The 27037-nt window shown below is 44.8% G+C and overlaps 4 protein-coding genes across 7 annotated transcripts in view; 2 read left to right on the top strand and 2 right to left on the bottom strand.

Annotated features, from left to right (window-relative positions):
- The first annotated feature begins 115 nt into the window (after positions 1-115).
- Positions 116-5458, top strand: LOC124073440 (glycerophosphodiester phosphodiesterase 1-like). Its single transcript, XM_046415653.1, has 6 exons — positions 116-641; positions 2017-2192; positions 2432-2537; positions 2767-2859; positions 3257-3468; positions 3866-5458. The coding sequence occupies exons 1-6, from the start codon at positions 381-383 to the stop codon at positions 4011-4013; spliced, it is 996 nt and encodes a 331-aa protein (XP_046271609.1). The 5' UTR covers positions 116-380; the 3' UTR covers positions 4014-5458.
- A 233-nt stretch (positions 5459-5691) lies between these two features.
- LOC124073402 (MAPK regulated corepressor interacting protein 2-like) lies at positions 5692-10104 on the top strand. The gene is made up of 5 exons (XM_046415573.1): positions 5692-6197; positions 6306-6375; positions 6669-6808; positions 8086-8190; positions 9711-10104. Exons 1-5 carry the CDS (start codon positions 6068-6070, stop codon positions 9779-9781), a joined length of 516 nt encoding a protein of 171 aa, XP_046271529.1. The 5' UTR covers positions 5692-6067; the 3' UTR covers positions 9782-10104.
- A 79-nt stretch (positions 10105-10183) lies between these two features.
- On the bottom strand, positions 10184-17476 carry trap1 (TNF receptor-associated protein 1). The gene is made up of 18 exons (XM_046415571.1): positions 17234-17476; positions 16489-16659; positions 16317-16399; positions 16064-16204; positions 15487-15558; positions 15205-15365; positions 14989-15098; positions 14821-14894; positions 14365-14520; positions 14025-14145; positions 13843-13912; positions 13552-13699; positions 13257-13442; positions 12842-12980; positions 12632-12717; positions 11691-11836; positions 11494-11566; positions 10184-11175 (listed from the first exon to the last, which is right to left on the bottom strand). Exons 1-18 carry the CDS (start codon positions 17352-17354, stop codon positions 11074-11076), a joined length of 2160 nt encoding a protein of 719 aa, XP_046271527.1. The 5' UTR covers positions 17355-17476; the 3' UTR covers positions 10184-11073.
- Positions 17477-18083: 607 nt separating this feature from the next.
- Positions 18084-27037, bottom strand: part of crebbpb (CREB binding protein b) — a 31280-nt gene continuing 22326 nt past the window's right edge. For 2 of the 4 annotated variants that reach the window (XM_046416140.1, XM_046416139.1), the window contains exons 19-31: positions 26208-26296; positions 25196-25276; positions 24994-25050; positions 24810-24887; positions 24592-24659; positions 24331-24481; positions 23799-23945; positions 23600-23713; positions 23326-23491; positions 22343-22510; positions 21956-22117; positions 21506-21787; positions 18084-21397 (exon numbers count right to left, since the gene is read on the bottom strand). In XM_046416140.1, coding sequence (XP_046272096.1) covers positions 19115-21397; positions 21506-21787; positions 21956-22117; positions 22343-22510; positions 23326-23491; positions 23600-23713; positions 23799-23945; positions 24331-24481; positions 24592-24659; positions 24810-24887; positions 24994-25050; positions 25196-25276; positions 26208-26296 — 3846 coding nt within the window. In that variant the 3' untranslated portion in view covers positions 18084-19114. Of the gene's footprint in view, positions 21398-21505; positions 21788-21955; positions 22118-22342; positions 22511-23325; positions 23492-23599; positions 23714-23798; positions 23946-24330; positions 24482-24591; positions 24660-24809; positions 24888-24993; positions 25051-25195; positions 25307-26207; positions 26297-27037 lie in introns of all 4 variants that reach the window. The other 2 variants (XM_046416138.1, XM_046416137.1) reach the window with 1 other exon arrangement.

Consider the following 27037-nt stretch of genomic DNA (forward strand, 5'->3'; position numbering starts at 1 on the left):
CATAGCAGATCCTGTAAAAACTGACAACCAAGACAGCAATGTTGTCCTAAAGCACGTCTATAAGCTGTATTTTAACAAATGTGAGTATGCTGGATGTTTTCATTTTTATCTTGATGCTGTTTATTTTCATGTTTATACACTCCAACTTGACATTGACGATATAGCGGGGACGCTGCCTCTCCTCCAGCCTCCCATCCACCCTCTGCACAGTCACGAAGTGAGGCTGCTTCACGGTCGCGTTGCGTGTGTCTGACCCTCCACCATGGTAGTCCAGTCACCCGCCTGCTGACGGCTGATCTCCGTCCATGGCGTCTTTAATCTAAACGATTCATTCGTCCTCCGGTCCGATCGCGACACAAGCATCCCGTCCTGCGTTCATCATGCTGCAGATCGGAGATGAGGTGGTGTGTTTCTCGTCGGTCTTTCTGCTGGTGATGTTGGGGACGAGGAGCGCCACGGGGGCCTCCCTCCTCACCGCATTCCTCTACGTCTTCATGGTGATGTTCCGGTTTTCTCCGGTGCCGGTGGAGCAGGCCGGCCGCGTCCTTCGGCCCAGGACTCCGTCAGGCGGCGTCCCGGTGGTGGCGCACCGCGGAGGTAGCCACGACGCTCCCGAGAACACCTTGGCAGCGATCAGAGAGGTGACATGCAGGCATCAGACATCTGGCCAGATGAAAATACTGAGATGTGCACCGTGGAGCCAAAATGCAATGTAGAAATGATTACTTCATGTCTGTAGGACTCTAGACCACTGCGGGTTCAAAGGAGTCCTTAAAGGGATATTAGGAAGGTTTCTGGCGTGATAATAACTACACTGATAGCAGTAATGGCTGAAGCGTTGCATGTCGTGACTTCCCAGTGATTTTGCAGTGAAAGCGGAGCCAACATCCTGAATGGTCAGAAGCTAACAGGGCATTTGTCAGCGGCCTTGAAAAATGAATGAATCTTCATGATAATCTGCAGTCACTCGTGGAATTTTAAATCATCTCCTCGCTGTTTCTGTATTTTTTTTTTTTTTACACAGGCCCATTGAAGGTTAGCTGTGTTTGCACCATCTATCATGCACATTAGTCATCGTGCTCTTACCAAAAATCCTCCTGATCATACCTGTCACCTGCCCAGTTCCCTCACACCTGGATGAGTTGCTTTTATTCTAAGATGCTTTTGTTCAGCCCCTTCCTGTACTGCTGGTGCTGAGCCTTACCTTTGGTATTACAGATCACTGGCTAAGACCAATATCTGTGCAAAATGTGGTGGATTTTTCAGCCTCAGTCACTCAGTCCTTTATTTCCAGCTAAAGGTGGCGGAGGATCTACTTACATCCTTCATTTGGATAAAGGTAGCAATAAAACAGTCTAAAAGTGCTCCCATCATAAGTAAAAGTCAAATCATCAATGTGAAGCCAATTTTAGATGATTATGTATACGACTGAGTATATCAGGAATAGAATAAGATAGACAGACAGATACTTTAATCTTTCCATGAGGAAATTTGACTTGACTTCCGAGCTCAACATTTTCAACAGCAAACATTAAAAACGACACATGAATACAAAAATACACACCTTGAGGCTGAGTCACCAGTCAGTTTGTCTCGTGTAATACGCCAACGCTGGTCCAGTACCAGTGACTGCCAGTCACACATGGGCAGGAGTCCATGTTGTTAAGATTTCTTTTTTCTTTAAAAGGCTCAAACTGTGTGTAAAATTGGAGCCGCTTGCTTTCAGTTGGTTAACTCCGTGTGGCCTAGAAACAACTCAAAATCAACACACCAAATGATTGAATGATAATGCATTGGTTGTCTCTACCCTTCATCTTTCATGTTACACATAGTGTATTTAAAATGTGTCTGTAGCACTGGAGAACAGACACTCTGTCCGCAGAGAGGTTATCTCCTCACTGTTAAATAATAGCAGCGACTCACAATGTCTTATGCATGTGGGCTCATTTTCTCCTGTTGAACAATTTGCCGCCTGTCAGTAAGTTTCTGCCCCACCCCCTTGATCTTCTGCTTTAGGCCAGTAGGAATGGGGCAAATGGAGTGGAGCTGGACCTGAGTTTCACAGCTGATGGAGTGCCCGTACTGATGCACGATGAGACGCTGGACCGCACCACCAACGGCTCAGGACCAGTCGGCAAGATGCAGTTTGTCCATCTTAGAAGACTGGATGCTTCTGTTCGTCACAGGCTGAAGTACGCTCCCTATTGAGCCCTCATTTTAGCCAAGTGATTCAGTGCTTCAATAATAATAATAATAATAATAATAAAAACTAAGCGCAGTGTGTTGGGAATAAGTATGTTCTTGATTGGAAATTTTAGGACTTAAAATACGGGAGCAAGACAAACAGATCCAGAGCATAAAAGTGTTATATCACAGGAACGTTACCTCAGTTTTGCCTTAAAAACCCTGTAGCAGTTTCTTTCACTTGCAGGGACAAATTCAGTGGAGAGAAGGTCCCGTCTCTGCAGGAGGCAGTGGAGGAATGCATCAGACTCCAGCTGACCATCTTCTTTGACGTCAAAGGGCAGCCTGATAAGGTGCTGAATACACTGACATGACCTGACGTTCAAAAAGGCTTTTTCTCACACCACTGACACATGCACTGTTGGAATAATGATGTTAGCCGGCTGTGACCTGCAGAAACGCTTAGTGCAGTAGTTCACTCTCTAATATTTCAGTAATATCTTGAATGAAGCCTGTTTATTATCAGATAGTTAAGTGAAATGAAATCTCCTGTTTTAATGGAATAAGTTTTCCTCCCTCCAGGCTGCTTTTGTGCTTCATGAGATATACAAGAAGTTCCCTGTCCTTTACAACTCCAGCATTGTCTCCTCCTTTGAACCCAAAGTCATTTACAAGGTAAAATATATATATATATATATATATATATGTGTGTGTGTGTGTGTGTGACTGAGTTTCTATATGCGGAGTTTGCATGTTCTCCCTGTGCCTGCGTGGGTTTTCTCCAGGTACTCCGGCTTCCTCCCACAATACCAAAAACATGCACATTAGGTTAATTGGCTACTCTAAATTGCCCCTAGGTGTGAGTGTGAGAGTGTGTGGTTGTCTGTCTTTGTGTGTTGGCCCTGCGATTGACTGGCGACCAGTCCAGGGTGTATCCCGCCTCTCGCCCGTAGTCAGCTGGGATAGGCTCCAGCTCCCCCGCGACCCTGACGGATAAGTGGTATAGAAAATGGATGGATGGATGGACTGAGTTTCTAACTGGAGAGACAGTAACCTGTTGTCTGGTCCACAGATGCGTCAGACTGACCCCAACGTGGTCACGGCTCTCAAACACAGGCCGTGGAGACTGAGCCGCTTCAGCGATGGCACTCCTCGGACCCTGTCGACATGGGGTCAGATGTGGACGGGGGTTCTGGATGTCTTGCTGGACTGGGCCCACCACCACATTCTGTGGAAGCTCTGTGGCGTATCCGCCATCCTTGTGCATAAAGACTTTATCTCGCTGTAGGTGAAATTAAATTCTGTAATCATTCTGATTGACCACAGAGCTGTGTGTAGTTCGCTGGGCTTAGGCGACATTAAGGTCACTGTATTGTATGTTTTACACTCACAAGGCAGCATGTGTTTCATTCATGATTATTTTGTTGTGAAACGATGCTTGTTGTTGCCTGAGTAAAAGCTTGAAACGACGGCAAAATACAAAACTGCCTCCCAAGCAGCAACACGTGTTTCAGCACATTGCTGAAACCTTTAGAGCCGCAAAGTTGCAAAACCTCTCAACGGCTCCCAACATGAATCTGAAGGGTCACAGAATTGTCTGCAACCAAAAATGTTCGTCTGGCTGTGGGTCTTGTTCCTTATTGACTGAGCTGTATTGTATTTCCTTCCTCCTCTCACTCAGGGACTACATTCAGTACTGGGCAGAGCGAGGCGTGGAGGTGTTGGGCTGGACCGTTAACACGGCTGTGGAGAAAGTCTACTACCAAAACCTGCTGAAGATTGGCTACATCACCGACAGTCTGCTGGAAGACTGTGATTCTTATGACTGAATGAACACACACAGTTTTTACAGCTTCCTGATGAACAAATGGTGAGACGAAAGATAATTACTGCAGTTACCACATTTCTCAGTTCCATGTCCTTTCAAAGAACATAAAATCCTTAAATACGTAGATGAAGTTAATTAGAAGGTAGAAGCTAGAACTTTGGTGCTAACTAAATCTGTAGTGGCAAGCAAACAACCCAGGCGTCATAGAAAAACTTATTTAAGGTGAGAACACGTACACCTGTAGCTGGCATACGGGTCATTTTCCTTTAAATCCAACACATGACACCATGAAGATTCAGCTGTACACTTCAGGATTCACATCCTACTACCAGCAGCAATACCTCCAGTTCTCCTGGACCAGGGATTAGGATTACACCACTTTCAAGATCTTTTCTACCTTCTGCGCTGATCTTTCTGAAGCTTTGATGCACCTTCGATGAGACATCAGTGGCCGCAACGTTAGACACACGAGCAGCTTATCAGTGCCTGCTATTGTGACGTTTGTAGAAAAATGGACGGATCTCTTGTTAGCTTTCTCCAGTTTGACGTGATGATCATAGAGGCGCCTGCCTTCTGTCAGTAAGTTATACAAATACACACACTCACACGATACTAATAAGATAAGATATTAATATCTGCCTGCGTCCTCCAGACTCCAGAGGAGGGACAGTGAATGCACCACTGAACCTGAGCAGGTGTTCAGGGTTTGTTATTCGAGACCGATTTCAAATTTCTGTAACACAATCTTTATGAGTCAACAGATAAGGACAACCGTGTTTGTGCACATGGCTGTAGACAGAAGAATTTAATTAAAAATACCACCCACCTATGAAAATATTTGTAAAACCTGTAATTTATTCCATTTATTAACTTAATTAATTAATGAACTTTTCAGTTATAGTGTCTGAAAAGGTGATCTACCTACATAATCGGAGGAATATAACTTACTAATTCATCATTCGTCACCCTTCATCTTATTTTAATGTAACTTAATTATTTTTGTCTGAACACATGTAAAGATGACTGACTATGGAGAAGGACAGAATCAGCTTTAAGAAGGTTAACTGAGATTTGGGAAAATGTCTCTTTTCTTTCAGTGTTAAGGATAACAGGACCGACAGGGTCGTCAATACGGGCTGAAATAAATCTTTACAATGTAAATCCAGTTTGCCAAACTGATATGAGTCAATATTATCTTTTAAGTGAAAATTGTAAGCTAATAAATTTTTTTAAGTATTAGGAAATGACAGTTTTCAGTTTGTTTATGGCCACCAACTGGCTTTTGTGTGTGTGTGTGTGTTGTATAAACAGAGACGTTGGGATCATATGGGCCTCATGCAGGCACAGACTGAAGACTCTCACTACATAAATTCTCATTCAACACAGGCTGAACTCATCCGAGGGACATTTTATTAGTTTAGGTTAGGTCACATTAAACTAACATTAAGTATGAGGGGGTCAAACAGGTCAAACTTCACTGAACATTTCTGTAATAATTTGCTTTAATTATTCCTTTTTAATAGGGGAATAATACGAATAATAATAATGATCACTCAAATCCTTCACGGTCCAGGGACCTCAGTGGTCTTTGAGCCCCTCGGTTGTCACCGGTCTCTTCCTGTGCCGGGACGCTGTCTCTTTAAAGCGCCGAGGGAGGCGTGTGGGGACGTGGAGAAGTGGTGCGCTTTGACGGCGTGCGTGCGATGTCTTATGAATGACGGCCGCCTGTACAGGTTATGTGACATTGTGGCAGTGCAGGACACCTCAGCAACTGTCTCGACCCAGCAGCAGAAAAGGCAGGTGAAAAGGAGGGAGGGGGGATGTGCCCCGGCTGCTTGGTTTTACGCGGAGAGGAGGAGGAGGAGGAGGAGGAGGAGCGCGGCGCACGGTTCACGGCTCTCTGAGAGGTTAGGTTGCACGTGCCTCTTGTGAGCTCGGCGGCTCTGCGTCGGCTTCAAACCGACTCTCTGCGGCTGACAACATTTCGCACGATTTTTTTTTGCCGCACACCTTTGAGTGGGGAATGTGTTGCCTTTCCAAGTAGGCCCGCACCACATGCTTCTGCTGCTCCGGCTGGACTTACCGCCCGAAAGTGCCAAACTCAAAGTTTACAGGCGGCTTTTCGTGCGCATGATGTACACAATTACAAGAGGACCAAGCAAACTGGTCACCCAGCGACGGACAGGTGAGAATACACACACACACACTCTCTCTCAGACACACACACACACTCTTCCAGAGATCCACCAGTGTTTGTATTCAAACAACATGTGAACGCTCCTCTTATTTTTAGGGCCAACTCAGCAGCTTGACAACAAAATCAACGACTTCAAGCATAAGCAAACGTCCTGGACTTCGCCTGTGTAAGTGTTCTCTGTGTGTGTGATGCTTTTTTCATTCTGAGATCACACTAACTTGGCTTGGGTTGGCCAAGGTTTGGCCATCGGTGCAGGTGGCTTCCCCCAAAGGCTCCCTCTGCCCTGCTGGGCTGTTTTCACGCCTTTGAATTCAAGTCGTGACCTTGTGGGAAGGCGAGGTGGCACATGGGCCTTCATTCAGCTGTTGCAGTCTGAGTTTTGGCCCAAACGGCGGACGCTTTGGGAAACATGGGACTGATTTGTGACTTGCTGTTTTCTTTTCTTCTTATACCCGTCAGCCTCCCTGCACCCAAGATAGTTTTCAACCGTCTCAATGGTAAGAAGTACCATCACCCTGCACCGACACTCCCTGCAGACGACCAGCAGGAAGAGAGCTTCACTCCTGCGCACGAGGAAAACGTCAAGTTTGTCTATGAAGGTAAGGAAATGAACGGACTGTCTGACTGGAAACATGAGAGACAATGCTTTTCATTGTCTGGCTGTATCCAGACACCCATCCGTAGCCAGCTGTTTTGTGAGTAACATTGTTTTACTGCCAGCCGTGTGGTTAAAAACTCCTAACCAGCCTCCTCCTCTTCCTCCACCCCCCTCAGGCCTCACCCACACAGCTGCTCTGACACTGATAGCCATGATAGGCACCTAGCAGAGAAATGTTCTCACACCCACACAACACACTCCTCGTGACCAGCCGTGAGTTGGCTGCATTTTTGAGTGTCGTTGCTTGAGCTTTGAGGAGAACGCGACAAAGAATCTGACAGGATGAAGGATGTAGTTGACTCCGGATCGGTCTTGACGGGGCGGCCCGGTCTTGAAGTCTCTCTTTGCGCATTACGTGGGCTCATTCAGTCTTCTTTTGGCTGTGCTCACTTTGTGTGTGCCCTGTTAGTCGCTGGCATTGAAGCTCAGCCACAGCAGCTCATAAACAACTTCAGTGACCTTGTTGTTAAGTGGACAAGGACATAAAGAGGACAACCCCCCCCCCCCACCCCCCACCACACACACACACACACACACACACACACACACACACACTGTTTAGGGTTGATTCACTCTCTTTTCTCTGAAATACAGGCTACAAACTTATTTAAGTTTTCTGAAAGTCATGACTGAGAGGCAGCTACCAGAGATAAAGTCAGGCGTAGTTCCTGTGTGCAGTCCGCATGCTGCGTTATTTGAAATACAAACGTTTGCCAGGAGTGGCAGGCCTTTGAAGCAGTTGCCCTTGTGGACTTTACGTTTGACCCAGTGGGTGTGACACTGGGGTGTAGGACTTTTTTAACTTGGAAACACGAGGACATTCGCTGTTTCCTACTTGTTGCATTCTTAATGGCGTGTCCTTTAGGTTCAGATTATCATTAATATTATTCTGATGTAACTTTCTTACAATACAAGAAGCCAGCACCACCACAAATGCATCGGAGTTGAATCCTGGTTCGGCTCCATCACTATGATGCATTCAAATGTTTTGTCTTGTCTGTAAATCCCCAAAACTATCCTATCAGGACAAGAAAAAAAATCTGAAATTCTCACATTTCAGAACATGGAGCCTACCAAAATGAGTTTACTGAATAACAGAGTGTCAAAAATACTATACATGCTGATTAATATTGTCTCGATCTACTTTGATGTAATCATTTTACATAGAAGCTTATGAGCAGATGAGTAGAAGTGTTTACTGAGTCATTGTGTTTTTAGCCTGGCAGGAGGTGCTGCAGCAGGAGCAGGGGCCCAGGCAGGGGCCAGAGGAGGCCCAGGGAGCAGTCCACTATAAAGAAGCCACTCCCAGCACACAAATGGACAGTGAGTACCGCTTCTCGTCCTTCTCTTCATGCTACCCCATCATCCATCAAGCCGCTCACGTTTTCAGGGCATTCATTGCAAGGTGTACTGGATTTGTGATTTGGCAAAGGCTTTCCTGCAATTGTTATTTGAATTATGGTGACATCTTATTATTTTTGTTCTGTTTTATTCTCATTGTGATAACAGCTCACAGGCCTGCAGCCGCTTGTATCCTTAACAGTAGTTTGTATCGGTTTATGACAACCAGCCAACTAAGGATTAGCGAATCGGCTTCTGATCCTTCCAGCTGGAAGGAAGTTAGCAGAGGTCACAGGCCGGTCCCAAGATTAGATGTACCAACTTTAGAAATACTATGTTAGGTTTTATACTTTTTTGCCAACCAAGCTGATAGGAATTTTTCAGCTCAGATTACACAACATACAATACATGGAGCGCTCGGGGGAAAAATCAAGAAGTGATTCCCATGTGGTATAATAATTGAAATCATGCTACAGCCAGCACTGAAATCAAACCCAATGTGGCAAACGGTTGTTTCAAGATATCCGTTTTTACCTGCCTGACAAATACACTGAATGACCAGTTTGTGTCACTTCATTCAGTCATCCATTTATTCATTCTGTAATTTTAGCTTTATAGTAAGTCAAATACAGGGATGTCAGTCAAATGTCAGCAGTCTTGCTCAAACTAATAATGTTAGTGTTTTGCGTAACAATGAACATTACTGTTTCATGATTTACTGTTCACCTTATTTTGAAACATTTCGGCTGCATTTTCACCAACTTGACAGCGTTGCAGTTTCTCAGTGCGACCACTAGAGGGCTTACGCACTTGAAAAGTTTGGACTTAATTTATGTTATGTTATTGCGTGTCGATTTTCTCTGTACTTTTCCCCGTTAGAGGTCAAAGCAAATATGTATTATTGGCCATTTCTGTTAGTTTGCGCCTCAGTTTGACTTCTTTTTTGTCAAAATATCGATGGTGCTAGCAGTTACAGCGGTCTCCACACGAGGAAGCGTTTGGCTGTTAATTAACGTAATTGTCATCAAAACTGATGATACTATCGTTTGCAGATGTAGTACCGAGTTCTTTTACATTTGGGTATTAACGATTGAAATTAGAAATGGAAGACGAGTTTGGTAGCCACAAATTTAACATTGTGTTGCAGTTCTTCATTGTGACCGCTGGAGGGCAGTGATAACCTATGATAAACATACTCGTTTGTTCCAGTTAGCGCCGCGTTATACGCAATACCATAATAAGACTTCCGATCAAAACTGTCAAAATGTAACAATCAAAAAAGATTAAAGTGTTAAAAAAAATACAGAAATGGTTCTTTTAGGTTGATAAAAACATAAAACCAATAGTTATTTGTAACTGATTTTGCCCTTTCATGTCTTTAATGTGTCTGTTAATGACAAGCATAGAATATTAATATTATTATTACATATTGCAGCAACATTTACGACCTCACACCAACAGTCTTTTAATCTTTTTAATTCCTGTCTTCCCTTTGTTTCCAGACTTTGTCCCCATAGATCTGGACGAATGGTGGGCCCAACGTTTCCTGGCCAATATAGACAAGCTGTCCTGACACTCATCTGGGATTTGCTGATTTTGACGGACAGTCACGAGAGTGAGACCTGAAACAGGATGGATCACAGAAGCGAGGAAACCTGTGCAGGGTGTGTGACGGGGTCAAACTGTGATTCAGATGGATGGACAGCGCTGGGACGCTAACATGGAAACCACAGAGAATGACTTCACTTGAACTCGGCAACCCATCCGCCTCTCGGTACCCAGTGTGCCATTGGAGGACACTGGAGGACATCACCTTGAAGTTGACGCTTCTTTCATGTTACTACACAACAGAGATGTTGTGTTGTAATGCAGTAAAATTGTTTAAGAAGTTCGGTATTTGCATGGTTTTAATTTTCACAAGAAGAGGTTATTTACCTTGTTGGTAATACACACAGAACACAAACAGCTCCATGAATGCTTATGCAGTATTTTGGATGCGTTTTAGGTTACCTGCTACTTTAATACCAAAGAAACCTGTTGAGAATTCACATATGATAGTTGACAAGTTATGTTTGCAGCATCTACAGGATACAAATAATGAAACAGTTTTTCTGATTTGACCCACAGTCCAGATTTTCAGTTTCTTATAAACTATAAAAATAATGTGGATGAAAAGATGAGAAATTCTGAAGGGAAATTACAAACAGAAGGTGGAACATAAAATCCCTCTTTAAGCACCGAGGCCTTTTAGTCTAACTGAACTGTGATCTGTCTCTTCAGTCCATTTCAAAGATCTAAAGCACACTTTAGACAAGACTTCATGTGTCTTTAGCTGTGGTTACACTTGGTATTTGAGAACATTTTGGCCATATTTTTTTTATGCTTCTCACTCACTTTTTCCTGTTGTTCCTCTTCGTTTGTGGCTGGTTTCACATTCAGATTATTCACCGATGTGGATGACATTGAGCCTGAAAGTGTATTTTTTTTTGTGTGGTCTTGAAAACAAGATGGGGAACTTTTACATGAAAAAGCGTGAAAGTCAGCCACAACCTCAATGACCGCCATCTTAATGGCACACATTCTCGGAGTATCGACACCATTTGAAACACAGCTCAACAAAAAGAGTTTACAGAGAAGCTTCCAGCAGTCCTCAGTCCATCTGAGTTTCTTAAATCTTTGTGTGCTCTCCATGAGGGGGAATGAAGTAGTTCAGAGAGGGAAAGACGTGTGATTTTATGGCTTCAGATGAACAAAGACCTGTCCTTCTGTTCCCAAACTGCAGATCTCCACCTCTGTAGGCCCTTCAGCTTCAGTCTATAGGCCCACTGTGACTCAGTCTGCAACGTTCATGTCCGCGAGGGACTCTCAGTGCTTCTCCAGAGCTTTAGTCAGCAGATCGTTCAGACGGGAAATCATCGGGCGGGGATCGTCGTTGAGGCCCGCTGCAATCATGGCGTTGTCATAGATCTGCAGAATACACACAGAGAAAAATGTATGAATCGTGATGCACTTTAAACAACAAAGACACTGTCTCTTTCTAAGCTTTCTTTCACCCCTTAGTTTCAATCTCCTCTTCTGCTGTTGATAGCTCAAACCGTCCTGCAGATGTTTCAAATTAAAAGCCTAATATAAACTGGAGGGATTATGTGTTCGAGCTGCAGAAATGCTTTTAATGTGAAACATCTGTGCAAAAACTGGAAAAAAAAAAACAAAAAACTTTAACCTGAATTTAAAGAGACAACAAATAAACAAGGAGGGAGTTTTGACTGATCTGAGCCACAGTACCTGCTCCAGCAGCAGTCCAGCCAGTTCAGAGTTTGAGTCCTTCAGTGCCTGTAGCTTCTTGATCAGATCGTGTCTATCAGATTTAAAAAAACAACAACAACAACAAAGAATTAGAGTGAGAGCTGGACACAAACGCACATCAACTTAAACAGTCATTCTAATAAAATCCATTACACACACACACACTCCTCTCTCACCCTGCATTGATCTCCAGTGTGGGCTGCAGTATCTGAGCTCTCTCCTCAGCGGTGCGGGCCAGCTGCTGGGTGCGCAGGAAGTGGCGTGCAGCACCCATCTCCAGCACTGTGATCATAGCTGGGTGGGTGTCCAGCCGAGGAGTCAGCTGGGGGACAGATGTGAGGGGACAAAAAAAAAAACAAACCATGCATTACAGTGACATTTAAGATGTTTTTCAGCCCAGTTAATTCAAGACTGAAAACTGAGGCCTTGAGTAGAACCAGAAACCATCCTGCGAAGCTGAGATTGGTCACATTTCCAGAAATGCCACACACACTTTCACTGCTACTCGGATGACACCCAGCTCTACATCTCCACAAAACCTGACTCCACCCTCCCTCCTTCATCCCTTACCGACTGCCTCTGTGAAATAAAATCCGGGTTCACCTGCACTTTCCTTAAACTAAACAGTTTAAAAGTTCAGTTTAAGTTCCGTTCAGTTTAAACTTCCAATCACGTATCACATCGATTCCAAAATATTATTACTCGCGTACAAGGCCATTCATAACCTCGCTAACCTCCTCCACATCTCCATATCTGCACACACCCTCAGATCCTCGTCACTGTCCCCTCTGCTCGCCTCACTACTTTACTATGGAAGTCACTTCCCTCTGACCTCCATAACATCAACTCACTGCCACATTTTAAATCCCAACTCAAAACTCATCTTTTCAGGCTTTCCTACTCTCCATGAGCGTAGGGGGCTGAACAGATGTCTGTACGGATGACGCAGGCGGTTCATATTGCCACTACTGTCCAATGTTTATATATCTTAATTGGTTTTTTTTACATTGTATTTTACTGTGTAGCTTTTAACTGTACGGTGACCTTGAGTCAAGAAAGGTGCCCATAAATAAAATGTATTATTTTTTATTATTCTTAATCTCATTATCATTTTTACCTTAATGTTGGCGACTCGGGGGCCCAAAGCATTCTTCATCCAGGATATAAGGTCGTCGGCCTGCTCCTGTGTCAGACGCTCCGAGGCTGAAGAGGAGGAGGAGGAGGAGATAAAACAGGAGAGTCAGCAGTGCAGACATGACACACTGATCAGGCTGCAGAGGGGTGTGTGTGTGTGTGTGTGTGTGTGTGTGGTGGGAGGGGAGCAGACCGGGCTTGCTGTCTTCAAACTTCTCCTCCTTGTAGTGATCCACCACGATGTCGGTCTCAACTGAGATCAGCTTCTTCTTGTCAAACTCACGGAGGTGGAGCAGGGTGAGCTCATCGAACTGCTCGTAGCAGAACAGCACCTGCAGAGACGCGCATGAAGTTTTTCTACTGCAGACAACAGCAATTACAGGACGTAAACGTTCACGGCTCTGAGTAGCTCAGGTTTTCTCTGTAAAGAAAATTTGGAGTTTGTATAAAATATCCCCGACTGAATTAGTTTGTTTAGACTGATGTGAAAGCTGTCATTTGAACTCGGATGCAGACTAAGCAATCAGACCAGGACCATCCAAACCTCTGACTGGACTTGGATTCGGTTCTTTTAGGGTTGCAGATGTCATCGTAAGCGCCCTTCTCACCTCCATGTCTTTCTGTTTCATGGCCTCATAGTAGGGGGAGTGCTCTGCCAGATGGCGATTGGGGGCGCACAGGTAGTAGATGTTGCGTGTTCCGGCCTTCATGCGGGAGGCGTACTCCATCAGGCTGGTCTGCTGGCCAACCGGCAGAGCAGAGGACTCGAACCTCAGCAGCTTTGCAATATCCTCCTGTACGAAGACAGCACGAAGGGTGACGCCACACTCAAGGTGCCATATTTCTGCTGCTTTCAACAAAGCAAACATTCTAACACTGTTATGAAAATTGAGAAGGAGTCACCTTGACATCTTGTTCCTGGGTGGTGACGATGCCCTCCCTCATGAAGAGGCCGTAGTCCTCAAAGAACTTGCTGTACTTCTCGGGGTCCTTCTTGCTCTGGTCCAGCAGGAAGCGGATCACCCTCTGCTGCAAAACGTCACGGAGCTTCCTGAAGCCAAAGGAGAGAGTGCAAAAATGAATCAGTGGATCATTAATGGAGTACTGACAAGAGACTTGAGAAATGCATGGTGACTTAATGAGAAAACAGACTGTAAACATTCTTAGAAATGTACATTTTGGAGGCTGTCGTACCTGATGAGGACGCTCTCCTGCAGCAGCTCTCTGCTCAGATTCAATGGGATGTCCTCGCTGTCCACCACACCTACACACACACACACACACACAATGTTTAGCTCAGCACTAAAAAATGAACACTATTGTTCCCTTCAAAGTAACAACACACAGCAGGCGGAGGCACTCGGGAGCATCCAGACCTCGAAGGAAGCGCAGCCACTTGGGCAGAATGTCAGTCGCTTTGGTCTGGATCAGGACCTTCCTGCTGTACAGAGCCACGCTGGAGCCCATCTCCCTGCTCACATCGAACATGCTCGGCTTCTGTCGACACATCAAAAAAAATATATATTTTTTTTAGAGGAGAGAATTACATAATGTGATCTTCTTGGGCAACCAGGGGAAATACAAAAAGAAACTTTTGGTTTTGAGCCAGGCACCAAAACTTCAGTTAAATAAAGTTTGAAGTGTCAACACCAGGTGTGTGTGTGTATGAAAACACATCACACCTGAACCAAAAACACCCAGCACTGAGCTCCTCACCGCGTCAGGGACGTAAAAGATGCTTCGGATGTTGAGCGGGGCGTCGGCGCGGTAGTGAAGCGTGTAGCGGGGCTTGTCGTAGGACTGGGCGACGTAGCGGTAAAACTCTTCGTGCTGCCAGTCACTGATCTCCTTAGGCTCCATCATCCACAAGGCCTGATGCGAGACAAAGAGAGACCAAAATATCCCACAAAAGGTCAAAGTAATGTTATTACAGTGATGGCATACTCCAGATTTATTCTTCAACTCAAAGACTGCATAACAAAGTCAAAAAGCCTACACCTACACACACAACAAGGGAACAGTTTTAGCAATAATGAAGTGTTTAGAACGTCACTTGTTGGGGAATTTATCCTAAATGTTGAAAATATTCCACCTAAATTGTGACAATGTGTTGCGAAAAGGAACTCAAGAGGGGAGTTCGTCCGTGATGTTTCGAGAGTCATAGAGGCTCACCTGCAGAGTGTTGAGCCTCCGTCCGTTCAGGAAGATGGGGAAGCTGACGAAGTTGCTGTACTTCGTTACAACCTCTGAAAGAGATACAACAGCTCGTCATCGCAGGCAGTGACGCAATCACGCGTGCGGTCGTAGCCGCCACAGTTGAAGCGGCACCGGCAGTTATACCTTTAACTCTGTCCTCAGAGGAAAATTCTTTGCAGTCGTCCTTGAGGTGCAACACGATCTTTGTTCCCTGCTGAACGCCGGTGGCTTCGGCGATCTCGAACACGCCGGAGCTGAGGAAGACAACATTTGGTTATAGTCACTTCACAGATGTACCTATGCACTGGAATCACAAGATATTTCTCATTTCTCATCCCCAGCCCATCCCCCACCCCTCACCCGTCTGAGGACCACTTGTATCCGGGTGCGCCGGGCTCAGCGGAGCGGGAGTAGACGTCGACACGGTCGGAAACCATAAAGGCGGAGTAGAATCCCACCCCGAACTGACCAATGATTGTACTGCTGGCCTCCGCCTGGTTCTGCAGGGCGTCCAGAAACGCCTGCAGCACGGGAAGAGACAATTGTAGCGACAGAATTATACAAACGGATGAAATATTTAAGATTATTTATTGTGTATCAACATGCTGGTTGAGTGTGTGGATGAAAATACAAAACGGTCACCTTTGAACCGGAGCGGGCGATAGTCCCCAGGTTGGCCACCAGCTCCTCCTGGTTCATCCCGACCCCTGTGTCCTGTTAAGAGGGCAGAGAATCCAAGAAACTCAAACGACCCATCAAAGCTTGTTGTGTAATATTCACCCATCTCAAAGCAGAGCAGGAGCAGAGTCCACCATAAGTCCCCTTTTTCACCGCAGTAACCTGGCCGTTCCTCGCTTCTTACAAACTGGGACGTTTTGTACATTTCTATTGAAAATCCTGCGTGACCGCGGAGGGAAGGAAGTCGTTGTGGGATGATCGACGAAAGAAGCAATGATGATATCGGTTTATGGCTTTCATTCAAGTTTTTACTGGGACCAGGACGCTGCTGGTCCACTCAGGACCCCCAAACAAGTGATGAGCCGCTTCTTAGTTTGGTTTTCTTTTTTGGTTTGTTTTTAAATTTGCTCCACTGTACGTTGCGATTCTTTTTTTCTACAATTTTGTGTCCAACTTTCTGTCTGTTCTTCCGCTTTTTTTGTTTCCTACGTTTAACTTTAACCTTAAGTCCTTAAGTCATGCACACCTTACACAGTCATACCTGAATGGTGAAGGTGCCCTTGGCGCCATCAGTCTGCAGGTGGATCTCCATCTGAGCCGTTTCCCCACCTGCTGTGATCAGTTTGTGACGCAGTTTTTCCAGAGCGTCACTGCCGTTGGAGATCAGCTCCCTGATGAACACCTGTTGAGATGTTGGAAAGCCAGCCAATCAACCAGAGAACAGTTACGAGTCAAAAGGCCAGTACAGTGAAGCTGCAGACTCTTCTCTCTCCTGCACACAAAAACCTTCTCACCTCTTTCTCTGAGTACAAGGACCTCGCAACAATGTCCAGCAGTTTCTTTGTCTCAGCCTGGAATTCATGCTTGGACAAACTACCTGCATGAGTCAGAGGAGGAAACACGTCTTTAAATCTATCCAATGGGAGGCTGTGTGACGTTCAAACAGGATTATGTCTGTAACAGCACCTTGCACAGACTCTGTGTCACTGATGATGTTGTGCAGAGGCTCCTCTTCAGGTTCTTTCTCCGCCTCCTGGGTGCTGTAGTAAGACTGCTGGCTGAAGCCGAGGCACGGCCGCTGGGAGCTCCACACCGTGGGCCGGCTGCTCCACCTCTGCTGCTGCCCAACCTGCAAGTCTGATGACAAGGAAAAGTCACCTGGTGGATCTGCTTCACAGTGAAGCCGTGGCACTGACATTCCTGATGCCTTACAGAAGCAGGCTTAACTAAACCCCAAACGTCTGTAATATAAAATGAGAGACTGCAAACAAAATGGATGCCTGTTTTGTTCTTGCCATGTTTGAGAGAAAGGATCCTTTCACAAGTTAGTTCACAAAAGTTATTACAGCAACCAGTAACTCTTGCAACACATATTCATGACTATTGTTCATTTATGAATTGCACAACCGTATTGCAACAATCTGTTTTGTTTTGATTTAATAACACTATATATCATATGATAAACTTAATATGTTATATAAAATAAAAAAACATTTGACATTGCCAGTCAGTCTGATGAGAGTCCTGTGAGGAAACCCATTGATTTACGTCTCTCTCTAGCTGTTATGTGGGTTCTAAGCGAGCTGTCGGGCCAACACATCGGCTCGTGTTTCTGAACGGCAGGCTGGCTGGGGAAGCACTCAGTTGCGGCAGAGCTTGCACGACTGTGATCTTGAGGCTGTCAGCTAGCCGGTTAGGCTAACTCACTTACCCCCAGTGACGGAGCGCGAGACAGTCCGGCTGCTCAGTCCTCGTGCACATGACATCAGCCGTGAGTTGGCCCGCTGAGAGGAAGCGAGAGCGAACCGAGCCAGCGCAAGACAACGGGACATGGTGACAGACAGGGAGCTACGAGCAGAACAAGGCAGGTCGACTGACCGTGAGACACACGCGCAACGACGGTGGCACAAACAGGACCCGAGCCTGCGCCTTGTAATGACGTCAGCACGACCGCCACATCACCGCCTGACGAGAAAGGAAAGTCGGTTTCATTTCGTTCATATGTACTAAAATCCCTACTAACTACTCCCTTTTTGCTTAGCCTCCTTAATTATCTGACATGGGTTAATCTCACTTCTTAATTTCACGATCAAGTAGTAACTACTTAGCTATGATATGAGAGGAAACAAAAAAAAATAAAATGATAAGTCGCGATCTAGATTGATCGATTGAGTTTCAGGGGACCAGCATTAACAATAGTAATTTTAGTTGATAATTACAGATAAATCGTCCATCTAAATTAATACCCAATCGTTAGAGTAATTTTCAAAGCAGAAAATTTGATGGGTCCAGCTCCCAAATGGGAAAAGTTTGACCTTCTCCTTGACTTGACTAGTACACACAATCATTTGGTTTTCGTCATTTTAACCAAAGCAAAAAGAAGATATCATCTTGGGCTCTACGACATTGTAACGGACGCTTTTCATTCATGTTTTATGTATTAACTGATGCATTTAGCAATTGAGAAAATTATAATCTGCAGATTAATGATATAAAATAACTTGCGATGTAATAGTACGTACAACAAGAGTTCTCTACAAACAGGAGATATGGAAGCAAAGTCTGTGGCACACAGGTTTATTTAACAATATGTTATATAAGTACGAAATGAGCCATTTGAACCAGTTTGTACAGTTATTTCATTCTTATTTTCTGCATATTTACAGTACTGTCTAGCTGCATGATTTACATTAGAGAACAGTTCATAATCAATTCAAGTTTAATGCAAGAGAGAAAAATGATGCACAAAACTCTCTCAGAACACAAATCAGCAGTCAAACAAGTTCAGATCCCACCACAGGCAAAAGAGGTTCAGGATTTAATGAGAATTTCTTCAGTCTGAGGGAGAGACAAAGCAATTATTTGCAAGACAGTTTCTGGGTCCAAGCCAGTAAAAAGAACATTCCGGCACCTGTGAACATTAACAAGCTTCGACGCAGGTTGCACTTTACACCTGCGTTTTGTGTTTGGGTGTGTGCAATAGTTCCTAGATCTATACAAATACATTAATCTCCCATAGACTCTGCAAACAGGAAAGAAATTAAGGCTTTCCCAAAGGCAGTCCTTTTGAAAAATGGCATATTAGAATAAATTAGCCAGGAACCGAGAAACTGAGCAAGAGGTGAAACCTGGCGAAAAATTCCCAGACAAGTAATTTTACAGTCTTCTCAACACAAATACGATATTAATTTGCAAAGGTACAAAATAAAAAAAAAGAATAATAAAATGAAGTATTTTTTGTTTTGAGAAGTTTTGTTACAAAAGTCAATACCAGAGCATAACAAATGAAAAAACAAATTAAAAACAACACAATGACCAGGGCAAATTCTTGCACGACTGATCTGAACCAAAAATATATTCTTTGTGTCTTTGTTGTCTTCTTTTCAACAGCAATTATTAAATCACTCTGTGTGTTGGAAGAAAAAGCAGTCCCCTTGGTTCAAGGAAAGTAAGTTCACAGTCTGTAGGCCTCACATTTGTTTGAATTTCTTTTAGTTAGTTTTTTTTTTTGTTTTTGTTTTTTTTAAACATCAGCAAGTACAAAAATTTCTCAGCTGAAAACAGAACAAGGCCTTTCCTCTGTCACAAAATGCTACAATCCTTCAACAAATTTCTCCAGCGTGTCTCCTGTCGTGTCACCCACCAAACCCATGTCGTTACTCAACCCTCTGTTTGGTGTGTTAAGCTGCGGTAGCATGGCACTCTGCTCCGGTGTTCCCATGTGCCCCTGATCCATGGAGGCTGACATGGGTCCTCCCAGGCTGGGGTGGGGAGAGCTGGAATGGAGGGCGTTGTGCTGAGGTGACGGCTGAGGCTGTATCCGTGGGGAGGGACTTGAATGCGGGGGCTGCTGCGAGGGCGGACGAGGCGATTGCACTGGCGCTGGGGAGCGTACTTGGTTTCCCAGGGCGTTTGCCATTGTCTGGCCAGGTAAGTGAGCTCCTCCCTGGGCTTGGCCTTGGAGCATGTGAGGTTGCGGACTCATCGAGTTAGCTTGCGCTGGAGAACCCATCTGCTGCTTTAACATCTGCTGCTGCTGTTGCTGCTGCAGTATGCGCTGCTGGAGGAGGTTCTGGGGCCCATCCATGCCCATGCCTGGTTGGCCCATTTGGGTTGTGGGAGGGAGCTGTCCCATGGGCCCCCCACCTCCTTGCATAGCCATTTGCTGCTGCATACGGAGCTGAGAATAGCTCCCTGGCTGCTGCTGGGGGAACTGACCGTGGCCCTGAGGCATGCCTCCCTGCTGCTGCATCTGCTGCATCCTGAGCATCTGCTGTCTGCGGTAGAGTTGGGGATTGCCGTTTTGAGTAGTATTCATCATCTGGCCTTGGGGACCAATTGTTGCCATTCCCTGGGACCCTGCCTGCTGGGGAGGTTGCTGCTGAGGCACCATCCCTGGCCTCTGCACCTGGTTTGCCATTGCTGCAATGGCCTGCATTCCTGCCTGGGATCCCAGCATGGCCTGAGGGTTCTGCTGCTGCGTCTGCTGCTGCTGCTGCTGCGGCTGGTTTGCCTGGTACTTGGCTGTCCTCTGTTTAATGAAAGCGGCCATGAGGTGGGGGTTAGACTTCAGGATGTTGAGGACCTGCTGCTGCTGCTGAGGAGAGCTGGGAGATTTGAGGGTGCGCAATAATTCCTGCAGGGCGCTCGGAGCAATGTTGCCAGGTATTCCCCGTGGCATGTTATGCTGCTGGGGTGTCATGCCCTGCTGTGAGGTCCCCTGGGAAGGCATAACCCCAGGCATTTGGAGACCCTGTTGCTGGGGCATCATGGGTCTCTGCATGAGCTGGCCTTGCTGGGGCATGGGGGTTCCCTGAGCCTGCTGAGGGGCCATAGGGCCTTGTTGTGGAGGGACCTGTGGCTGATGTGCCTGTGGATTCTGCATTGGATTCTGCATCCCTGGTGCCCACTGGCCCTGCTGCATAGCCTGCATCACTTGGGGGCCCCGTGGCCCCTGCATCATCTGCATCTGGCCCTGCATGGGTCCCATCATTCGTGGGTGGTTCATAGGCACCCCATTCATGGGGTAATTCTGCTGTTGCTTAGCCTTGGCTACCATCTCGATCTGTCTGGCCACCTTCAGGGCTGCCAGTAATGGCTGCTGCTGCTGCTGCTGTTGCTGCGGCAGTGGAGGTGGTGGCTGAGTCTGAGGTTGCTGTTGGTGTGGCATGTTAGGCAGAGGTGACTGCTGCTGATGGAGAGGAGATGACTGAGGACCTGGTTTACCCTGCGGCACTGGTGTTGGGGGTTGACTGCTGCGGCCATTGTTTGGGAAGCCCTGGGCAATACTGGCAGGGTTTGGTGGCTGCTGTTGTTGGGGCTGGTTGGACATGGGCTGAGGGGTCTGGGGAGTATTAGGTTGTTGCACAGAGTTGGGGGTGTCGGGGGCAGCTGAGGTAGGTGGAGATGGCATGGGTATACCCCTGCCAGCCATGGTGGCCATTCTGCGACGCATCATTTGAGCCTGCTGGAGCCTGTGCTGCAGCTGCTGCTGACGGAGTTTGTGCTTGATGTTGAGACAGAAGGGAACAGGACACTTGTTCTCCTGACAGTGCTTGGCGTGATAACAACACAAAGCGATGAGCTGCTTGCACACAGGACAGCCACCATTGGTCTTGCGCTTGCAGCCCTTGGTGTGCTGAACCACCCTCTTCATCTTCTGGCATGAGGGCAAAGAGCAGTTGGCATTGCGGCACTGGCAGGCGTGCACCAGGGACTGGATGCAGCGTTGGATGCTGAGACGTCGGCTCTCCTGTGGGCTCTTGGAGGCCTCTCCACCCTGGCCGTTGCTGTCGTCGTCTAAACCCAGGCCCCACTTCACCATCTGGTGCTCATGGCCCTTAGAGTTGTAGCAGTTAATGCATAGGTCGAAGTCCTGATGATAAATGAGGAAGACCACAGTAAGGTTAACTCAAACTTTAAATGCAGTACAGGCCCAGACACAGATTTCAACGCATATCTGTAAAGCGCAACAATTTCCTACCTCACAGACGGTACAGTGCCAGCGAGTCTCCACATGGTGCTTGCACTCGTTGCAAGTGTACACAAAGCGGTCTTGACCCTGGTTGTGCAGCTCCACCAACATACACATCGTGCTCCATTTGCACCTCCTCAGCGAGCTGAACTCCCAGTGCTTGTCCCTGGCCAGAGTCAGAAAGGCATCGCGGCCATCCATCAAGTCACAGGACAACAAAGGGTCGGGGTCCACGATAGGTGGAAGGGTGTTAATGACTGGCCCAGCATGGAGGTGGATAACAAAAAACACCTAGTAATAGACAGGAGGGAAAAGTGTGTTAAGCACAGTCAAAGTAACAACAAACTCCCACCTCTCAGTTCATCCTTCTATACCTGCTGCAGTGCTGTGTGGAATGCCATTTATTGTTATCAGGAATGAACTGCAAAAAAATCTGTTATAGTTAGTTGTGTTTCCCACCTCCTTATGCTTCTCCATTGTGGCATAGAGCTTCTGGGACAGATCATTGGCTACATTCGGCATCCCAGGCTTTTTCTTATTGGCTCGACTGACGCTGCTTTTGTTTTTGTTGGTTTTCTTGTTATTCTTCTTTTTGGCATTCTTGCTGTCAGCGTGGGCTCCCTTGAAATAGATGGACATGAATGTTCAGGGAGGCAGAGATTGCACAACAAGATGAGGTTATGCAATTAAGATGAGTGGTTAAACAATGTCGGACAATGAGGACTTGAGGATGATAAAAATCTGGGGTGAAACACGGGCCTAAGCACAGGCTGTTGATTTTGGCATAACAAGAGCATTCCTAAAACCCATTTCAAAATCCTCAATCCACCTATCCATTTCACTCACGTCTGTCGTCTCAGAGGAGGCCGTGTTCTCCTCCTTCTTCCTCTCCTCCTCCTCCTGCTCGAGCTCCTTGATGCTCTCCTCCAGTACATTAGGCCAAAAGTCACCCTCAAAGTACGGCAGCTCATTGGCACTGGTCAGCCTGTCTTCTGTTGCCTGCTTGAAAATGTCCTGAACACAGACACACAATACTTTCATCAGTCAAGGGTTAAGAGCTTTAAAGCTTTTAATGACAAATTTAAATGTGAGATAAGGTCGCCACTGACGTGGACATTAAAAAAAAAAGCAATCCTACTAGCACATAATGTAAAGATAAGCTTAACTGATTATCTATACATTGTCTAAAGTAGTTAGTATTGTAGTTTTTGCTTTCACTATTTTCATAATACTCTGTAGCAAACACAAGGGGGAGCCAACCCTATGCAGCAGACTTGTGGACTGGACACAACAGCCAACAAATACCATTTGTCAGCGAGACAAAAACTGATTTGAAACATATTAAGACTTTGGTGTGCAGACAAAATTTATACTCGAATACTGATAAGTTCTGTGATCTGCTGCTTTCTACTGTTCACTGTTGTCTAGCACATTAATGATGATCAAACATTCAGAAAAAAGGCAACAGCACGGTGCTGATTTTTTTTTTTTTTTTTTTTTTTTTTTTGAATTGAGCTTACCTGCACATACACACTGAATTTGGTGTTAAAAATGGCATGAGAGAACTGTGGTATTGCAGGACTATTATCATTAAGATGCAGTTTTAAAAAGAAGCAACACAAAGTTAAAAACACCAGTATATAGTTAACGGTAATTAGCAACATAATATACATAACATTATTCCAAAATAAATCAGTATTATAACTTGTCATGTATATATTTATGTATGTTGTTGTTGTTTTTTTTAATAATTCAAATTAGTACGGTAATATGGAAATCAGCTGACATCTAACCACAACCAGTGAACCAGAGCTGTTTTTTTTTCTGACCTTGTAATCGTGCAGGATCCTCTCAGCAAAAGCCTTGTCCAGCATCTTTCTGTACCACTCTTGGAGCCTCTTGGGCTTGGGGATTTTCTGGTCAGGAGGGTGGCAGTGGAAAATGTAGTCATCTCCTTCACTGGGTGGGCAGGCCCAGATGTGACCTGTTACATACCTGAGGGCCACAAGACTCATCAGCCACTAAGCAGAAAACTATAAACTACACTATTAGCTGAAAAGGTGTAAAACACGACACTGTGTAAAACTAAGCCAATCAACTCACCCCAGTTTCTTCACATACTCCAGGTAGCCTATTAAGATCTCATGGTACACTGCAGTCCTTAGCAAACGTGGTTTGAAGAAGTGAATACTGTCGAGGTATGATATGTAAACCCGTCTGCAAAGCAAATGTGGAAGATTTAATCAAAAGGGAAATACACAAATAAAAGAAAAGAAATAAAATGTTCCTGCTGTAGTTTTACCTGGTATTTGGGAAGGGGCACTCTGAGCCATACTCCTGGACGTGCATGCCGAAGAAACAAACGTCCACCCCGTCTATTTCCTCAAACGCAAAAAGTGCTTTGGTTCTGTAAGGGAAGCTCTCCACCATCTCACCTGAGTCCACAAACCTGTGGAGAAGCAGAAGTAACTTTACAAACTGCAAAGTTTTTTAAACAGCAGCAGCATTTCTACTGATGGCAAGTTCTGCTGATGTTTTCAATTCATCATTTTAGTTTAAACATCCAATTTACCAGATGTGATTCTGAAGACTGTGGCATATATTATCAAAAGGTTAACACATCAAATAAACAACAATGAATGCACACATTTTCTTAAAAAACATTTGAATAATCCCCAACATCTCTCCTGTTCTGTTCCTATTAGTTCTTAACTGGTATGTGGTGAGTTCCCAGCTGGACTTGCGGTAAAAAAGCAACCACACAATGAAAATGTTGTTATTATTGTTGTTATGTTGTTAGAGAGTCACACTTTATCAGCGGGTGAGAACCTTACCTAGACTTCATGCCAGGCTTAATCTCCACAGTTTTGTCAGAGCTGGCCACCACTCGCACAAACACCTCACCGGCCTCTGGGTGGTTCTGCCTTTTCAAGTACTTATTCACTCTGTCCTCAATATATGACCCCAACTTTGTAGACTGCAACCCTTTATGAACAGAAACACTTCATCTTAATTCAAGTTTTACAACAAACTAACATGATTAAATGAAGGAACACTAAACCAAATGGTACCACTGTTTAATACAGGCAACTTACTTTTGGCTGAAAACTTGTTCTTTTTTCTTGTTTTGCCAGACTTCTTTAGACAGTTGTCACAGATAAAGCTAGAAGAAGAAAGATCACACAGATCAGAGTCAACACACAATAACTGACAAGTACAACTTCATTTTGGGTTAATTCTGTTAGGGTCAAACATGGCCTGTACAAATAAATAAATAGTTAGTTAGTTGTCCAACAGCCACAGCTCAACCTACCCTGTAGGCCAAATGACCTCATAGTGCAGCACACAGATCTGATGCATCTTTCGTCCACAGTCTTGACATTCAACAAACCTGCAATGAAAAACATCTGGGGGTTTTTTTCTGCGCTTTCTTTGAAAAAAAAGTAGTGAAGAGTAAATAAGAGTCAAATTGAAGTCACAGTTCAGATGGTACTCACGGTTCAGCGTCCAACATGTCATTTTTCTTCTTTTCAAACTGCTCTTTTGATATCATGCTGCACGGAAAACAGATAAAGAGACAGCCATGTTCATGCTGGCTAACATGTTTGAAACTCCTTTTCACAAAATGATGTCCAAGAGAGAAAATGGACCAAAGATGATCATCAGGTGGTGGTCCACCATCAGTCCCCGGTAACTTACGTCTGTGGCTGCGCCGGGTCGTCCCCCAGGGTCACACTGTTGCCCTGGATCTCGTTGAAACACTTCTCACAGAAGTGATACCTGTCGGCAATAAGGCCATATTTGGGTGAACTGCAGCCAGCACACACAGTAGCAGCACAGGCAAACCGGCGCACAGGCGGCAGAATGCAACAACCGAGGACAGAGCATGGGCAGTGGACAGACGGAAGGACACAAACACACACACACACATACACACACAGGCAGAGGTACAGGTTAGTCACAGTTGAAATGATCGTGATTCAGTTATTCTCACTCAAACTGGAACAGAAATGGGGGTAACATGCTAAAATGCTACTCTAATGAATGTCAACAAGTGAATTTTTTTGAACAGAAGCTATTTTATGTCAACACCACACCATCTAACTGCATGCTGAAATATGAAAAACAACAACACTACAGTCATTCCTAAAATAAGCAACATGCATTATGAGGTGATGAAGGAATCATGTAGTCATGCCAGGAAAGACAGGATGAGTGATAATGCAAATACAGATATGCAGGTCTTGTAGGAAAAAAAAATGTTACATGACTAAACTAATCTGACTGACATCGATGGTATTTCAGTTATAATACTTTGAGCATTCAGTTCAAGATTTGGTAAAATAAAAAAAAACTTGCTTAGAACTTCTTGTACTGTGTAAGGAATGCATTAAATTATCTTAAACACTGACTTTGTGTAGGAATTCTTGAGTTCCAAGTTGGTAAACCTCACAGCATTTAGTAGTGAGTATGTGCAATAACTTAACGGTGTTGCATTGGAATGACACTGGGTTTGCAGTGGCAGATTCTGCACAGCAGGGGGAGCTGCTTTGGTGGTGGTTGGACATCTCAACAAACAACATAAAGCCACAATATGCAATTTTTAATGGCATCTGTAACACTCCTATAAAGGAATGATGATCATGTAACATTTTTAAACCCATCTCTGCCACTCCACAAACTCAGCATACATTTGTTTTTGTTTTTTTACCTGTTCTGGTAGCTGTAGTAGGTGCCATCCCTGGAGATGGTACACAACTGTTTGCCATAGCAACACAGCGTCTGGGGTGAGAACTCATACTGTGGAAACATCAGACAGTCTTTAACAATCCATATCATTGTTTCAATAAGATTATACTCAACTTGAAAGCCACATACTGATAAACAGAAATGTGAACTGACAAGAAAGTGCACGCCGATGAGGGTTTTTGGGGCAGAACTTCGACTGATGACGAAGATCACTTTCATTATCATCTGGAGTTGTTATTAAATGCAAAAAAACCCCTCAATATTAAGAGTTGAGGAAGTATATATTTTTATTTACTATTTTCAACTCAAAAGTTTTAGACAAAATGATAAGTTATCTTTAAGTAGCAAAATGAAAAAATGAAAAATGAAGTCTCAGATCTTGTATATTTCTGAAGTCTTTGTGCCCTGAAGTCAACACTCAGTCACTGCTTGTATGTGGTTACTTTCATCTCTGACAGACATTTGGTAAAATGTAGACTCTGGGCAAAATTTCTTTAACTCCAACTTCAAAGTACTTTTACTTCAAAAGTGTATGCAGCTGAAATACTTCATTACATTTGTTGTGTTGTCACATTAAACAGCAGTTGACTATTTAACACTACACAGAAAAGCTATTAGCTGTTAGCTGCATTTGAACTCTGCTGCTCACTATCAGATTACAGCTAACTAGCTCTCCTTGTGCCGATCTAGTATTGATTTTCTGTGCCCTCTTTAACCAGTGCAATATATCTGCAACCTATTCATGACTGAGGGGATAGATGGACCACTAACACTTTGTTTGGATTATTTCGC

The sequence above is a fragment of the Scatophagus argus genome, chromosome 16 (assembly GCF_020382885.2).
Source record: "Scatophagus argus isolate fScaArg1 chromosome 16, fScaArg1.pri, whole genome shotgun sequence".
Classification (NCBI taxonomy): Eukaryota; Metazoa; Chordata; class Actinopteri; family Scatophagidae; genus Scatophagus; species Scatophagus argus.